At 41.2% G+C, this 18,356-nt stretch overlaps 1 protein-coding gene across 1 annotated transcript; it reads right to left on the reverse strand.

The window, feature by feature from the left end:
• Positions 1 to 212: 212 nt before the first annotated feature.
• Positions 213 to 16,623, reverse strand: LOC308309068 (ubiquitin-conjugating enzyme E2 N-like). The gene is made up of 4 exons (XM_080754531.1): positions 16,488 to 16,623; positions 12,170 to 12,416; positions 8,514 to 8,654; positions 213 to 5,984 (listed from the first exon to the last, which is right to left on the reverse strand). Exons 1-4 carry the CDS (start codon positions 16,515 to 16,517, stop codon positions 5,938 to 5,940), a joined length of 465 nt encoding a protein of 154 aa, XP_080610657.1. The 5' UTR covers positions 16,518 to 16,623; the 3' UTR covers positions 213 to 5,937.
• Between the last annotated feature and the right edge of the window lie 1,733 nt (positions 16,624 to 18,356).

The raw sequence follows: 18,356 nt of genomic DNA on the forward strand, positions 1-18,356 counted from the left end.
ACGGTGGCGGAGATACGAGTAGGGGAAAAGTGTGACAGACTGACAGCCGGTGGAGGTTTTGATAGTAACTGCGACCTGACGGTCGCAAACAAATAGTCATACAGTATGTAGCCTAAGAGAACAGCCAAAAATATACACCAGAACCTTAACTTACTCAACTCAGTTTATTTACAAGAGTGTTTGAAGAGCCATTTATGCAAACGTACCGAAATCACCTAAAGAACTCTTCGGCTGATTAAATGTATTTTATTTTCTGCTTCACGCGGGCGGACCGATTGCTCAGAAGATGCGGATCTAACTTGCATCGTCTGAGATTGCTTGAAATTCCAGTGATTGGCTTTGATTATTCAACCCATGAGGAAACAATAAGTTATAACGGACTTGATTAATGTAACAGTTTCCCCTTCACAATGGCTTTACCCCATCATGTGTATTAGAAAAGTACATGTACAATACTGTCGTAGCACTAATATAAGAGGTACCTCGATGCAGTCGTCTGCGCACACGCACACACACACAATTTAGTAATATAATTTAACAGCCAAACAGTATTAGTGCGTACTTGCACTCTTGGGTTAGTGTCCGAATAAGGCCATTGGAATAAGGCTATTGTAAAGTAATCGGTAAAACAGTTATCAGGGTATGAACCAAAAAGCCCCCCCCAAAAAAAAAAAAAAAAAAATAGTTAGACGGGTGAGATCTGCGAAACACGACTGCACAAATCAAATGAAGAAAACCCAGCGCTTAACAATTTCTTTACTAAAACAACAATACAAAGTCCTCCCCACACACACACACACACACACACACACACACACACACACACACACACACACACACACACACACACACACACACACACACACACACACACACACACACACACACACACACACACACACACACACACACACACACACACACACAGTATCTTAAGAGCCACACGTTGTTTTTGTTTGTTTTTACACCTCATTTCAAGTCATAGGCTGCACTTCCCACAAACCCTACACTAAAACCTTTTTTTATTATCTTAATCTGTCATAAATCGCTAGATAGTTTGTGGGGAGTGTATGAATTTTTTTTTAAATCTATACATTTCAATCATTTAAAAAAAATAGCTGATCCACAAGCTCACAGCGTGTCGTGAACTTGTAGACAACCTATTTTCGAAACGTTTCGAATATGGCTTCAGTGGTTTAACCCATTTAGGCCTAGAATTATTGAATGCTTTAACCAGTGAAAAATAGCAGATATACAAGATCACAGCGCGGCACCGAGTGCCGCGCTGCGAGCTTGTAAATCTGCTATCTTTGAAAAAGTCGTGAAAATGGGTGGAAATCTTTGACCATATGTATTTTCAAAGCGAAAGTTTGTAACTCAAATTTTGCTTCTGGGTGGTCCCTGGAACTAGATGTTTTGAGATGGGGGTCCGTGGCCAAATACATATCATTTTGGGGGTCCTTCACGTGAAAAAGTTTGAGAACCACTGACACGGTAGTCTCTCAAGAACAGACCAACTGAGCTCCAGTTAAGTGAAAAGGACCTTTTCTTTGACGATGGCTGGCCAGATTGCCGTCATAGAAACATAGGTTTTTCAAAAAACCTTAGAAGGATTCAAAAGACACTTATAGAATCGGGTCAAAATTCTAATGTTCACGATTTTTCTAGCTGTGAGCTTGTATATCTGCTATTTTTCAATAGTTAAAGCATAACATAATGATACACAATAAAGTGTACCCGTTCTGAATGGGTTTAATAACGACGGGTGCCAACAACGCATAATAAGGCATTTCAGGAAAAGCTGACGGTGGGTCAGCTGTGGAAACTGCGGTCCTGCGATGCAATGTGACCGCTGAAAGAGAATATAAATGTCAAAATGGTCAAGATATCCATTTCGAGAAAAGTCAGCACCTCTCTCTTTCCACTTTCACAATCTCTAAAAGGGAAGTTTTGTATTTTTACAAGGCCTATAGTTTACGAATCAAGATCCACGTACAGACAGCAGAGAAAAGTTGTCTATCACAATTGGGGGGGGGGGGGGGGGGGCCCATAAAGAAAAAAATTGGCATTAAAACTTTATTTTTTATTGCTCTTGATTAGAGACTAGTCTGGCTTATAAAAATGTGGAACCTTCCCTTTAAATAAGACCCTAACCCAGACTCTAACCCAGTCAACTCGTATTAGCTTTGATCTTGCTTTAGTTGTGATGCATGCAGTTTTCTTTTCTTCTTTTTTTAAGTTTATTGTTTTTTATAAAGTCAAACTGAAGACAGACAGACAGTGGTTGAGCTAATTCACAAACACCCCCTTCCCAAGGCCAATGGAGTGCAGAAGATCTGACATCAAAAGCACGGCCCCCTGAAGTGTTTTCCCATTGAAAAGTCCTATAAGCGTTTCTGCAAATCAAATCTATTCTACTACCAGTAAGACTCCCTAATCGGGAGATAAGCGACCATCAGGTCGCAGCGTGATTTGAGAGCAAAATGTATAGGAGAAGTGTCCAAAAAAGTTTGAAAAAATCAGCCTGATGGTGGCGCTATATAGGAGAGATCCATGTTGATGACATGAGTGTAGACATATTGTGTACCGATTTGCATGATTTCAGGGCAAAGTTTGTAGGAGCAGTGTCCAAAAATGTGTTTGAAAAATCGGCCCGATGGTGGCGCTATGTGGGACAGATCCATGGTGATGAGATGAGTGTAGACATACACCCATTACCGATTTGCGTGATTTTAGGGCAAAATTTGTTGGAGCAGTGTCCAAAAATGTGTTTTGCAAGAATCGGCCTCATGGTGGCACTAGAAGAGGGTTATGTGAGTATTGATGGGTATGAGCAGGGCAAAAGTGTGACATGTGACAGACTGACAGACAGCTGGTGGAGGTTTTGATAGTAATTGCGACCTGACGGACGCAACTACTACTACTACTAATAATAATAACATAAAATAAAAGACAAAAAAGTTTGTCATGGAAGTGCCTCTGTATCTTTTGATATTTATATCCATTTGATATCCTGTGTTTGGAGAAAATATTATCAGCTCATTTACTGCCGCGATTAAAAGTCGACTTTCTGGGTTGGACAGTATTGAACACCCTTTACGTCTGAGTGTTGGTTAAAATAATATTGAACCAATGGAAAGTAGTAAAAAGTGCTTGGGACAAAACCTCCCAACTCCACACTTTCTGCCAAACCAGCCAACTCCACCCGTTTGGCCAACTCTTTTTTTTAATAAATCTGTGCTATTGAACACCCTTTACGTCTGTGTGTTGGTTAAAATAATATTGAACCAATGAAAAGTAGTAAAAAGTGCTTCGGTCAAAACCTTTTAACTCCACTTGAGCTCATTTTCCCGAAAATGAACATTTTGGAGTAAGGAGGTTTTCGGCCCGACAGCAGATATATTAAGAAAAGGGGACTTTCGAGTGGGGAAAACACTTGTGTGATTCAGGGGGCATAGTTTTGACGTCAGGACTTCTCTCATCAAGACTTTAGAATCCAAACCCCCAGTGGCGCAACAATCCATGCGGACTCAAACCAAACTCCACTTGCACTCAGTGTAGAACTGAGAAGAACGAATGCAGGAAGAGACCTAAACATATCTAACGCAATGTGACGTCACCCACCCACCCAACGAATGACAGCAGGGACAAAGTAACAGACAAGTAGAAAATAAATGCGTACAACTTTGAGCTTGTATATAGACCTTTTTACAGGGTATCTGGTCACCTCGCCAAAAATCAAACTCACCAAATTGTCCATGCTCATTGGGCAGGCTTGTCAATGCTCCTGGATTTGCCAGGATGATTGGCAATTACATCTTTTCGGGGGGAGGACCCCCAGATGAGAAGTCATTATTAAGGATGTCTCACTTTGCTTCAGTCATCAAATCTGTACACCTACATTTGGCATTTTAAGGCTGAAATTGTACCCATGCTAGTAGCAAGCCTGATAAAAGTATCAAACATGCACAAAATTCAACAGAACACAGGAAAATATATATCTGTTAAGAAGTTTTGGGGGGAGGACAACCAGACCCCGTTTGGGGAGTTCCGCGCACCCCTTAAAAAATAAATCTCCTGGATTTTCCTGACTGACAGTCCAATGTTGACAACCCTGCTCATTGGCGAGGTGTCCTAGCAAGTTGATTTGGCGAGTTGGATCTTTGGCGAAGTGACATGTATTCTTTTCCAGAGCGCTGCCGTGTTGCAGTTAAGGTTGACACTCTGCGAAACCCATCTACTGTAACTGTACACACCAGCTATTTTTAAATAGGGCCTAAGTGATTAATTCATAATTTATTCATGCGAGTTCTTTCAGGACTCGAACCGAAAAGGTTTGGGAACCGCTGCTCTAATTGTTGCCTCAACACTGCTGTACAGGAATAACAGAACAGTTTGTTAAGAACAGTACATTCATACAAATAAAAAAACACTTAATTGCCAGTAGAGTAGTAGGAGAGTTGCACAATTATAGCCATTTACTGTATATGCCAGCTCACACAATAATAACTGTATCTGTAAGACAGGGCCTACTGTACTTAATTGCAGAGTAGATCTTTGGATCCCTCTACCAACCTTTTACATCTACTGTACGCCAAGCAAACACTTAGGATCCACTGGATTGTGGATGGTATCGACCAGGATTTGACCTCTGTGGTCAAGCAGCTCTGCTTCATTGGCATGCATGTTTGAAGTATTTCCCTTTCCCTTGTTTGTATTCTGTTGGGTTCCTCCAGGCTTTGTATACCTTGACTTCTTTGATTGATGCACAGGGCCGCAAAAAATAATTTAACCTTAATCTGCCTCAGAATAAAAGATATCACAACGGGGAGAGGCACTCGACTGACCATAAGCCAGAGTGTGGCGGTTAAGTGCAAAACGACGTCCGCGCGAATATGGTCGATCCCCTCAATTCTAGAACATTGTTTGAGCCCGGAACGAGCCACTGGATAAAAACATAGAAATGGGTCTGAAACAAAGGGACGATTTTGGGTTGAGGTTAGGTTACGGTTATTTAATATTGTATATATGGCACCCCGTTAAAAGAACAGACCAAGAACATTTTGGCAATAAGAGCTTTTGTATCCAAGGTACCACTAACACAGCGCGACTGGAAGCAACTATCACCTGTGGTGTGTTCGACGCTAAGCATGCTACAGAGCTATCGGGAAACAACGCAGAGTAAAGCTCGTCCTTTGGCGAACGCCAGCCCGTCCCGCTGCAGTCAGGTAAAGCGCTGGCATGCACCGCAGCAAAACGGCATAAATATCGGAGGAACACGCGCGCGAAACCGTCACCAATCTCATCACAGCAGTTAAGTAGACCTCACAGCTAATGTTTGCTCCAAAAAGTGGGGCGTGTTCAGACGTTTTTTCGACATTTCAAGCCGGCCAGCTTGAGAATAGAACAGCCCATACATACCGCGCGTTCTTAGAAGGGAGATGACGGCGTAATAAAACACGTACTGATGTATCGGGGACTAACGCCACGTGTACATTTCTAAACACACAGTCTGTGACGTGCTAAGCTAGCACATCTCGTGCGGTTCCGACAGATCCGTCCATAAAAAAAGTCTAGTGGGGGAGGTCATCTGCCTCTGTCCCATATTCTTCCATATACAGTGAGACGGGACAAAGACCAACAAAGGGCTAACATGTCTTTTGGGGAGCGGGGAGGGGTTTAAGGAACATATCAAGTCAACAAGAGGCTCGTAGCGGTAAATACGTCATGTTTTCTTTCTGACTAGATTTGGAACTTGCGTCGTTTCATTTCTTTATGCTGCAGCTGCGGTCGTCGACGTTGTCGTTTTGTTTGTTGAGTTCGTTAAAAGCGAGTGGAAGGGAAGAGGCCGTCTCGACGGGAGGAGGAGGAGGAGGAGGAGGGATACGTTGTTGTTTTACGGAAGCGACATTCAGACGCCTCGTCGTTCCCGTTCCTCTATACCTCCATGTTGTTCTCTGCGTAGAGCCGGGTCCATTTCCGGGCTGGCGTGGAGAAGAGAGGGAGAAAGACAGATCAGATCTTCAACAAATTGAAACGCCTCCTTGTTTTTGAGGCGCATACTTCCCACAGATTACGCACACTAGGGCATTAACGACTTGTGATTTTTGCAAGTCGACTTGACTCAGTAAAAAGTTGAGTTGAAGTCGACTTAATCGTTTGATGACGTCATCACATCACACACACGACCCCCCAATTATTTTTTGGGTCCCAAGATGATTAACTTAATGTGAAAAATTGTTTTCTCACTCAACTGTAAACAAACCAACATAACGTTTAAGTATAGAGGGTATCTGCACATTTCTAAATTGACAAATTAAGGACTTTTTAATACCTCTAAAATGACAAGTTAAACATTGGGCAAATTGTCAAATATATAGAGGCAGAAATTGTGAAAATAGCCGATCTACATGCTCACAATGCCTCGCAACGCGAGGCGTTGTGAGCATGTAGATCTTTTTCACAATATAAAGTATTATTTTTTTATTTTTTTTCAACTTCGACTTTCTCTGGTGGGAGTCGACTTGTCGACTTTTTCGTTAATGCCCTAACGCACACCCAAAGTGAGTTGGTAAACATGACCAACGACAAAAAGCTCCCATACCTCCTGGTAGAGAAATACAACAATGTGCGACATACCTACTGGTAGAGAAATACAACAATGTACGAACACAGCAACAAGATTTGTGAACTGTTGCCATAAAAGAAGGCTAGAGTGACATGTTGTGATCCGGGGATCAGAACTCTTATCGTTTATCACGATAAACGATAATATCGCTTATCGTCCCATCTCTAGCGGTATACTGAGTGAGAGAGTAACATACTGTCGCCCCCAGGATCCCAGTGGAATATTTAGTCAACATCAGAACTTGATGTGGGAACAAGCTGCTTCTGCGGAGGTCTCTGCAGTGTAGGTTGTCAACACACTTAATAACTCATAAACCAACTCCTAACCAAACATTACATAATTCTCCGAAACCAATTAAGGACGTCGAAGCAAACATGTTTATCTGCATTATAAATCATTTAAAAGTTGCCTAACAAAAACAAGCGGGCCCCTGTTTTTTGACGGCCTCAGCTCAGACATAAATCCAAATCAATTAACATTGCCCTTGATTTTGAACTGAACGACATCAGATTAAATATATCTTGTGGAAGTTCATTAAACTTGGTTTTTTTTTTTACATCTTGAACATGGGATACCAACAAAGCCATGACAGGCATTTACTTGTCCTTCACTGCTTGACTCAAAATGTCAAAGTTACTTTTGCAATGCTGTAGTTCAGATCTCCCCCCTTCTCCGGTCCCTCCACTGGTTCTCGGATGTGGCCCGCACAGAATACAAAACACTGGCTTTATCAATTCCTACAACCCCACCCGTTCACTCAGATCAGCTAACACAGGGATGCTGACAGAACTCTCGCTACAAACCCCAGGTCAAAAATCCACTCGTCCTAGACAATTCGCCCTCCTGGCCCCCAAACTGTGGAATAAACTCCCTGTCGGTGGAATAAACTCCCTGTCGCACTTAGAATAACAGACTCACTCCCTAGCTTCCACCGTGGACTGATGACTCACCTCTTCAGACTTCACCTTCACCCCCATGATAACACTCGCCTGCCCTCAATGACCATACATGAAGGCCATACTGTAGCATTTTTAGGTTTTATATAAAGTTTTTACTGATTAGGTGTCGTGGTCCACCTACGCTATTTTTCTAGATTGATAGGCTATTTCTATGCATTTGATGGATTGTTGTTGATGTATTGATGCATTATCTTGCTTATTATATTGATGTATTACCTTGCTTATTGTAAATCGCTCTGGATTAAGAATGTCTGCTAAATGCCTAAATCAGGGGTCTTCAACGTTTTCAGGCCAAGGACCCCTTAGTTGAGAGAGAGATAAAGCGGGGACCCCCACAACCTTATAGATTCCATATAGTTTCATTGTTTGACAGCACAATCATCAGTGTATTTTGGATTCATGTCAATTTGTGTTTTCAGATATTTAACCACTTGAACCGTCCATACTTAATAAGCTTGACCTTTCACTATGTATTTAGTCTGCCCCTTTTCCCCTCTGCACCAAACCTCTTTGCCAAAAATAGCCGATCTACAAGCTCACAACGCCTCGCGCTGTGAGCTTGTAGATCTGCTATTTTTGGCTAAAGGTCTCAGAACATGGATGCTAGGGTTCAAGTGGTTCATATAAAAAAGGAGAAACAAAAGATCACACAAAGATTTGGAGGACCCCCTGTAGTAACTCTGAGGACCCCCTAGGGGTCCCGGAACCCTTTGAAGACAAATTGTAATTTGATTAGGGCATAGGAGTGGGCGTGGTTTACTGTCGCCACAAAAATAATCATAGACTTTTGGAAAAATATTTATATCAATTATTTCAAACCTAGAATCAAGCCACCCAGGATCCTGGTGAACCATGACCATAATAAAGCCTTTGAAAAAAAAGAAAAGAAAAGAAACAAACAGCGCCAGCGGGACCCCCATGCCCACCTGTCTCGATGGCTTGGGCTTCGTTTGACTTCCACTGCTCTGCAACGTCGTTGGCCAGCGGGTCGTCTGGGTTGGGAGCGCTTAATAGAGCCTGTATGGACAGCAACACTGTGCGGATCTGCAGGGCCGGAGACCACTTATCTGGAGGACGGGAAAAGGATGTTAAAATTACAAAATATTAGGGCATTCACGAATAGTGATTTTTAGTATTCGAATTATTCGACTTCAAAGTATTCGAATAGTCGAATATTCGACAGGACTGGCCAAACTGTCAAATATTAAGTAAGCAAGAGGCGAACATTGTGAAAATAGCCGATCTACATAATCACAACGCCTCGCAACGCGAAGCGTTGTGAGCATGTAGATCGGCTATACAATATTTATCTGCAGAACCGAGTCACATTAAATGTAATACCTACAATTCCAAGTGCTTGTCAGGGTGGGGGTCCCCAGTTCAAATATGTTTATTTTGGGGGTCACGGCCTAAAAAAGGTTTGAGAACCCCTGGTATAGAGCATTAACAAATTCATCCACCAGGGGCATTGACAATTCATTCTTTTGACCTCCTATCTAGCCAAGCTTTATAAACTATAAAAGAAATACAAATAAGGGAATATTCGACTTCGGTGAACAACGTCGAATTAAGACTTTGATATTCGAATATTCGAATATTTGGTGAATGCCCTACAACATATGAAACAAGGGTCAATGGTTACTGTAGTCTCGTGTAGCCAGACAACTATTACACAATCTCCGAAAGTATTGACTATGCTTGTACTGTTCCTCATTCTTTTCTGATAAAATAATCAATCAATCAATGTGAGAAGTGAGGAGGCTGGCGTTGATTGTTTGCCACTTCACTTCCCAATGTAAGAATGAATGGACCATTGCAAAGCGCTTTAAGTTTGCAACTTGCTTAGAAAAGCGCTATCAAAAATTATTAGTCTGGAAATTAAACATAGCCTGCCAAGATAAACATATCCACACTTGTATACTCATTCTATAATGAAATTATCGTTTCAATCTATTTGAAATCCGAGTAACAGAAGCAGGCATTTCCGTTCACGAAAAAATATTTTTAAATATCAATTTCTGCTAAGCAGCAAGCTATATTATGCTTAGATGATTGTGATTTTTATATTAGGATAAATGTGAGCGACTGTATAAACAAAACGGACGTGGAGAAGGGGCTTCACATCAACTGCATCGCTTTCTCATGATCAGAGCTTCCGTTCCCCACACTGTACGATGGAAGCATTTTGAAAATTGCGGGAGACAACAGTCTGACCAGGCGAGACTAATATCACTGTGTCATAGTATAAAGGTATGGGTCGTTTCACACTCTAATAAGGAGCCTAACTAATTTCGGTTCGGGAGGGCTCCCCGACCCGAAATTATTTAGGTTCGGGGGGAGTTCATCCATACTTTCTTAACGGCTAGTGCCGAAGTCGCTTGTCAATATTGGAGGTCCGTGGCATGACAACGTTTGTGGACGATGAATGAGCGTTGCAGGGCGGATACATATCTGACTGGCCCTCGCGCTGCACGCTGAATGACTGGAGGTCCAGTAAGTAGCAGCTCCAGCAGGCAGCAGCACCAGCGGGGTCTCTTCTCTCTCTCTCTCTCACTCACACTCACAAACACTTGAGTTCTGTCAAAAACATTTAATCTACAAGCTCACATTATAGACGTGCCGCCTCTCTTGCTGCATGCATATCATCACGCAGTCACAACTCGTCGTGGAAAACCTATCAACATGGAACACTAGCAATTAGCAAAGTTGTGTTTAAGCTCTTCTTTTCTCTTTAAAACGGTCGGCGACGCGTTAGCGATACACGCTGCAAATTTATGTGTGTGTGTGTGTGTGTGTGTGTGTGTGTGTGTGTGTGTGTGTCGCGTGCGCGCCTCCCAGCGAGAACCAGCTGACAAGTGACAATGTATCCGCTCTGCGACGATCAATACACGGCCACACAAGCATTGGAAGTCGGCGTGCTCCCTCCCAAACGACCGCTGTTTCATTGGCTTCACAGCCGAGCATAAGAACTTGGAGCCGGGCTGAATGAATGATAAGACACCGCTGAGTACCGAAATTAAGTCGGGAGGTCACAACATTTCGGCAACACCGAGTTTAGTCGAGTTGACGCCCCCCCGAACCGGGAGGGGAAACCCATATTTGGGTCTGGCCAGTGCCGAACCGAAATTAGTTAGGCTCACTATTAGAGTGTGAATCGACCCTATGCCTGTTAACGCTGTATTTGGTCCCATTTCAACTGATGTACTCCAATAGGAGCTGGAAGCAGCAGCACCGATATATGGGCGCTAAAGAGACGGGTGGGGAATAGAGGGTATGCGTGTGACATCATCATCATACCCGGAAGTTATGCAGGAACGCCTACTGAGTGGCAAAAAAACTACTTTCTGTCCTTGACAGCCCATACATCCAAACAGAAAAGTCCTATCTAAGCCAAGCTAATGGTTGGCTTGGTAATTCAATGTAATCTCTATGCAAACCAGATTTTAACATTTAAAGCTTAAAAAGAAAAACCTGGTCTAACATGTTGACATGTCAAGCATAGGAAGTGGGAGTCAACGTACACCAACCAGAGTGTAACCAAATTGTCAAATATTAGAGGCTGAAATTGTGAAAATAGCAGATCTACATGCTCACAACGCCTCACAACGTGAGCCATTGTGAACATGTAGATCTGCTATTTTGACAATAGAACTGTGTTATACAAAATGTATTGCCTCAACTCTTAGTGCTCGTCAGGGTGATGGTGTCCCCAGTTAAAATATGATTATTTTGGGGGTCGCAGCCTGAAAAGGTTGAGAACCACTGCTCTAGACCAAATTCAGTGCCTCTACCGGCAGGCTAGTACTTTACACGCAAAATAAAATAAAATCACGCCCGTGCGGTATCAAACACGACACACATGCATATCTCCTTGTACGGGCCGTTCTGTCTGTGATATCATATGTGGTGATGTCGGTCTCTGCGTACTTTCTATGACAGAGACTTAACGTGACACGAGACTAACGTCATAGAATCTATGTCCCGATCTCACGTCACGTTAGTCTCGTACTACAAACACCGGGACCTACACACAAAGCCAGACATTAACCCATTTAGGCCTAGAATTATTGAATGCTTTAACCAGTGAAAAATAGCAGATATACAAGCTCACAGCGAGCTTGTAGATCTGCTATTTTTGAAAAAGTCGTGAAAATGTGGGCAAATCTTTGAATATATGTATTTTCAAAGCGAACATTTGTAACTCAAAGTTTGCTTCTGGGTGGTCCCTGGAACAAAATTTTGAGATGGGGGTCCGTGGCCAAATACATATCATTTTGGGGGTCCTTGACATGAAAAAGTTTGAGAACCACTGACATAGTAGTCTCTCAAGAACAGACTAACTGAGCTCCAGTTAAGTGAAAAGGACCTTTTCTTTGACGATGGCTGGCCAGATTGCTGACATAGAAACATAGGTTTTTCAAAAAATCTTAGGATTCAAAAGACACTTATAGAATCGGGTCAAAATTCAAATTTTCATGATTTTTCAAAAATAGCAGATCTGCTATTTTTCAATAGTTAAGGCATACAATAATAATACACTATAATGTGTACCCCGTTCTAGATGGCTTAACGTCATTCCTACCTTTCAGGATGTCTAAGCATATCCTCCCCAGCTTGTCGACGTTGGGGTGGTAGATCTTGGTCATGAAGCGTACTTTGGGAGCGGCCATGGGGTACTCCTCCGGCAGGAACAGCTCCAGCTTGAAGGTGCCCCCCTCGAAGGGGGAGTCCTGGGGCCCGGCGATCACCACGTGGAAGTAGCGTGCGTTGCCCTCGTCCGGCTCCGCTCGGATCCCCGGCACGGGCTCCGCCATCAGCCGCTGAGTCTCCTGACCGGAGCACGTGTGTGTGTGTGTGGAAAAGGAGGGACACAATCAATGTGAGACATTTCCATTTTTTTATTACCTTCAGGGTTCCCACACATCCTTAACAAATAATCTCCAAAACTTTTCCAGAATATTTAACACGATTTCCAGGACTATATAACAATAATTCAGCTCAATAACGATATAGGTAGTGTATGGCAGTGGTTCTCAACCTTTTCAGGCTGTGACCCCCAAAATAATCATATTTGAACTGGGGACCCTGACGCACTAAGAGTTGAGGGATTTTGTATAACACGGTTCTATTGTGAAAATAGCCGATCTACATGCTCACAAGGCCTATCGTCTATTTTCACAATTTCTGCCTCTAATATTTGACAATTTGGCCAATGTTTAATTCGTCATTGCAGAGGTATTAACAAAATAATAACCAAATACAAAAAACCAAAAGACAATAAATATTTTTTTCCAGGACCTCCAGGACCCTTGATCAATTCCAAAACTTTTCCAGTACTGGAAAAATATTTTTCTAATTTCAAAATATTTCCAGGAATTTCATGACCGTGGGAACCCTGTACCTTATTAGTTTAGCCTCGGTCGGGAGGCAAACCCGGGACCTACGTATCCGATGGCACGTACGTTACCACTCGACTAAGGAGCCATGGGCTCTTTAGTGAGCAACAACGCACACAATATTATGAGACAATATGTCATAACATTCTAAACATATAAGTTGTGTGGGAAGTTCGGGAATTGGCATAACGAATAAGGGGGATCATAGGGACGGAAAAAAACATTATTCATAATCACCAACATGCAAGAAGGATGTTTAACTTCATTATATAAAAAGAGGTGAACTTGCTATAACAGAACATTGTTGTATTGAATCGAACGTACCTCTGGTGTCATTATGAATATCAATATTTATAAAAAGCAATAATAATGAGTCACCACAACAGCATGGATACTGAAAATTCCCCTTTCACCAATTAAATGGTGGCAAACTATACTTCAGGGGTGGGGGGAGCAATTAGCGAGCAATTAAAATAAATCAGTATAAAAGAAAATAGCAGACAGAAGAATCTGAAGGATGCCAAATGTTCTTGGCAGGCGCACACAGTTGTACGCAAGGGGAAGTCAGTGCTCTTATATTTGAATAGATATGATACCTAGTATTAGGGATGGGACGATGCGCGATATTATCGTTTATCGTGATATCGTTCTCCGTCATGCACTGGGATCAATTCACCTTTTATTTGCCGAGCTGCATATCCAGTACCACTTAAACCCTCTATAATTGGTCAAAGGTACTTATAATATACATACTTGAGTCTTTTTTTTCACTCTCTATCAAATGTCTGTAAAAAAATAGCCGATCTACAAGCTCACAACGTGTGTGGGCAAATGTTCTGCCCCAAGATAATGGATTTTGATTATCGTAATACTATCGTAAATAGAGATTTATTTTGTCACAATAATCTTCATATCGTCCCATCCCTACCTAGTATGCAATCAACCAACTACAATGAAAACAAAAATCTTGTTTAACCTGCTACTTCCAATGACCAAGCTGCTTGTAAAACTAAAGACATCTTGGCCTGGGGGTAAAGGAAGAGGAACTGATAGAGTGAAGTGAAGTTGCTTTAGGGAACTGCACAAGTGGTTTTAGCTGGGCTGATTACATACATTCAAGAAATAAACACCTACGTTATTATAGGCCTATCTGTATTCACGAGAAGATATACTGTACATTCTGATATTGGTTATTTCACTTATGGTTGGCGAGTGCATGCAAATATACAGCTAACTACAAGTGCTATTTGAGTTTGCAAGTAAAGAATACATACAAATCTCCAAAAGCGGCTATAGCTCATTTCACACACAAAACCATAACCTAAGACAGTGGTTTTCAACCAGTGGTCCGGGGACCAGCAGTGGTCCTTGAGGGGGGTTCCAGGTGGTCCCCAGCTGAATGATGAAGAGAATGGACACCCCCTTATTATAGATCTTTAACTCTTGAGAGTGTAAAATGAAACCAAATGGACCCTTACTGGTCCATTTGGTTTCATTGTAAGCTCTCGGGAGTTACATTATTTTTAAACATCTGCATTACTTGCTTTACAAGAAGTCTACACAATTAGAGAAGGTAGAATAATTGTTATTTTGATCAAGGTTTGCCTGTTGATCTCTCCTATGATACCAACATCAATACAGCATGGAATTGTGGACAAAATCGAATCCAACAACGATAATGAGATATTCAAAGTTTTGGGTCTGAGCGAGGCTAAATGTCATATAACCATGGCTCAAATAACCATGAATAAATAATGGACCTTGACATCATGAAAATGGTTGAAAACCACTGACCTAAGACAGTGGTTCTCAAAGCCGATTCCAGGGACTCTGTGGGTTCCTTTTAGGGGGGTCTAAATTGACCCATAGAAGTCTGTAACTCTGACAGTGTACATACAGTATGGAACCGAAGAACCCTTGTTCCATTTTGTACACTGTCAGAGTTAAAGGGAGACCTTGAAATGTGAAAGTTTGAGAAACACTTTTATGGGGCTCTAAATTGACCCATACAACTGACTGAAAATACTTTGTACTTCAAGTTTAAAATGATACTACCAGTAAATATTTGTTAAGTGTCCAAATAAATTCCAAATATTATCAAATTATCTCGCGGCACCCATGAACTACCGTCGCAGCACCCCAGGGTGCCCCGTCACCCACTTTGAAAACCCCTGCCATATAGCACCCCAAATCATAACTGACTTCGGAAACTTCCCACTTGACTTCAAGCAACTCTGACTTCAGAAGGTTGACATTTCTCTATTATAAATCCTTGTTTTGAGTGGTCTCCTGTAATATTGTTAATATTTTGATTGAAATATGGACTTTTGATATTCATAAAAAAAAAGAAAAAAAAACATTTTAACATAAAAAAGGTTTGGAATAATTCACTGAATGTGCAATGCATCTAGAAGAATATATGAAAGTTTCAAGACTATTTACATTTACAAAATATTCAAGTTTTTCTGAGATTGATCTGTAAGTTTCCCATTTTCAACAGTTTTTGCATTATATTTTGACACTTGCTTTGGCAATGTAAACGTATGTTTTCTCGTGGCAAATCTGGCAATAAAGCTCCTTTGAATTGAATTGAGAGCATCTGCAGTATAGATAGTTACTGCTGTTGAGTGGCTATCAGCCAGTGGTGTAAAGTAACTGAGTACATTTACTCAAGCACTGTACTTAATTAAGTACACTGTTGAGGTGTTTGTACTTTAGAGTATTTCCAATTTACAATACTTTTATTTTATACTCCACTACGACATCTCAGAGGCAAATATTGTGCTTTTATTCCACTGCATTTATTTGACAACTTTGATTACTATAGTTACTTTGTAGATTTGGACTATAATCACAAAACATTACATGAACCACTTCAGCCCTATAATAGGCCATTTGAAAACAGTAGATATACAAGCTCACAATGCATCGTGATGCATTTCATTGTGAGCTTGTAGATCTGCCATTTTCAATGATTTTTATAGAACTTATGCATTTGAAAACTTGTGAAATGGGACATTCTGCACAATGAGAGGTCTACTTTTACTTTACATACTTCAGGTACATTTTGATGCCAACACTTTTGTACTTTTACTCAAGTACATTTTGAACTCCAGTCTTTTACTTTAAACAGAGTATGACTACATTGATACTTAAGTAAAAAAAAAACATTAGAGTACTTTTACCCCACCACTGCTGCTAACAACTAGCCTGATAAACATTACTTTTGTACTTTTACGAGTACATTTTGAACTACAGTCTTTTTTACTCGTAACAGTATTTCTACATTGCAGTACTGATACTTTTAGTACTTACGTAAAAGCAAAGAAACATGATGTGAGTACTTTTGTTTTTCCACCACAGCTAACATGCTAACCCTGATAAGAAGAAGCATCACGCTAGCTGCTGTTAGCCCAACGTTAAACTGAGGATCATTAAAACACAAGCCAAACAGTCTCCTAATGGCGTTATAATGTCGTCAGATAAACAGACACACACTCCTACCTTTATAATCCTTCTGGGTAAGCCAGCCATGTTGAGTCAGCCTGGTGTTTTTAATATCCTTGGAGGAGAAATGTTTCAGTCTTCGCAGGTTGTGTTCATGGGGGGATTATAGGAAGGAACAAGAGAGAAGGAAAAGACGCTCAGTGTCTACGGCTATGCGCCATGACACTTTGGGTGGCAAAACTCGTACCGGAAGTTCGATGAATAACATTGGAGTCTATGGGCCCTATTATGATCCAGGTCTCATGCCTTATGCCTTAACTTCTTTGCCTTTTTTTACTATTTTGTTTTTGTTTTTTAAATATTTCAAATAGCTGATCTGCAAGTTCACAACGTGCAGATGTATCAGCATTTGAAGTATATAAAAATGTTTTTCATAATAGGGCCCTATGGGTCAATTGAATACTCCACTTAGAGCCTAATTTATTTCGGTTCAGCTCTGTCTAAAAACTATGATATGGCGTCACGGTCATTCAGAGGATCGGGGGGCGGGTAATGTCATTAATTCGGCTCTGGATTATGCCATATCATAGTTTAGATAGAGCCGAACCGAAATAAATTAGGCTCTAAAAGTGGAGTATGAATCGCCCGTAAGAGAGCCGGCTGGACAGCTCATGAATAAAAAAATAAGAATAATTCAGAACGATTGTGACCTTTGTTATATAAACGCTCCAGGAATATAAAAGAAGGAGGTATTTTTACAATTACTTGCTTTTCGATGTGCACAGTATAACGTTATTAAGCTATCAAGCTAAACATTTTTTTCTCCACACTGGGAGAAAAACGGCATCTGAAAGCTTGATGGAATGCTTTTTTAAACGTGACCGCTATCCATTGTGCGTGCATATGTTCTTATCAGTGGGACATGGACCAGAAATGCTTATATAGACTCTAATGCCGCATTCACACTATGAAAAGCCAAGCTAATGGTTTGCTTGGTAATTCAATCGATTCTCTATGCAAACCAGCTTTTAAATTTTCCAAGCTGGAAAAAAAGCTTGGAATTTTTTATTGCTGGTTTGCATAGAGAATAAATTGAATTACCAAGCAAACCATTAGCTTGGCCTTTCGTAGTGTGAATGCAGCATATTGTTATTCATCGAACTTCCGGGTGAGTTTTGCCACCGAAAGTGTCATGGCGCATAGCCGTGGTGCCAAAATAACACATCAACGTCTTTTCCTTGCATCTTTGTTCCTAGCCTGGGGGTTGGAGACGCCCCTCTTGTTCCACCGCTAACAAGACACACGCTGATTGGCCCCTCTCAAGAAACCCTCTCATTGGCCGCCTTGGCGGCTTCCAGCTGCTTAAAGGGATATTTCACAAAAAATAAATTGGTCATTGGTCATTTTATCGTCTAATCAGGCTTTTATAACACCCTGAACAGTTTTTAATTTGCTTGATTCAATATTTAGATATTTGATGATGTTATCAGGTCCTCCAGGCCCAGGGCCTCTCCCCATACAAACACATTGTAACTTCAAACTCCATTTTAACCATGATAGATTCATTAAAAAAAACACCCATTATTTGTTTTCTGGTTATTCATACTACCCTCCTAATATGTGAGCAGGCCGTGTTTTTTCAATAACTTTTTTGAAGCGGTGGAAACCGCTTCCAATGAATGGCTTTGTGTGTATCACGCCCATATATGGTCATTTCAGTCCAGAATGAACAGGTTTTTTCAAAAACAGAATGTCCGTTACCTCCAATGAATGGCTTTCTGTGTATCACGCCCATATATGGTCATTTCAGTCCAGAATGAACAGGTTTTTTCAAAAACAGAATGTCCGTTTAATTGCCATGTATGGTGATCTCAGTCCAGAATGAACAGGGTTTTTCAAAAACACAATGTCCGTTACCTTATGTCC

The sequence above is a fragment of the Nannobrachium achirus genome (assembly GCF_963921795.1).
Source record: "Nannobrachium achirus genome assembly, chromosome: 23".
Classification (NCBI taxonomy): domain Eukaryota; kingdom Metazoa; phylum Chordata; class Actinopteri; order Myctophiformes; family Myctophidae; genus Nannobrachium; species Nannobrachium achirus.

Excerpts from the sequence above, each read along its gene's own strand:
- LOC308309068 (XM_080754531.1), bottom strand. The coding sequence starts at position 16,517 with ATGGCTGGCTTACCCAGAAGGATTATAAAG. Across the intron at positions 12,417-16,487 it reads TACCCAGAAGGATTATAAAG|GAGACTCAGCGGCTGATGGC; the intron begins GTAGGAGTGTGT and ends TGCTCCGGTCAG. Across the intron at positions 5,985-8,513 it reads AGCCCAAGCCATCGAGACAG|CCCGGAAATGGACCCGGCTC; the intron begins GTGGGCATGGGG and ends TCTCCACGCCAG.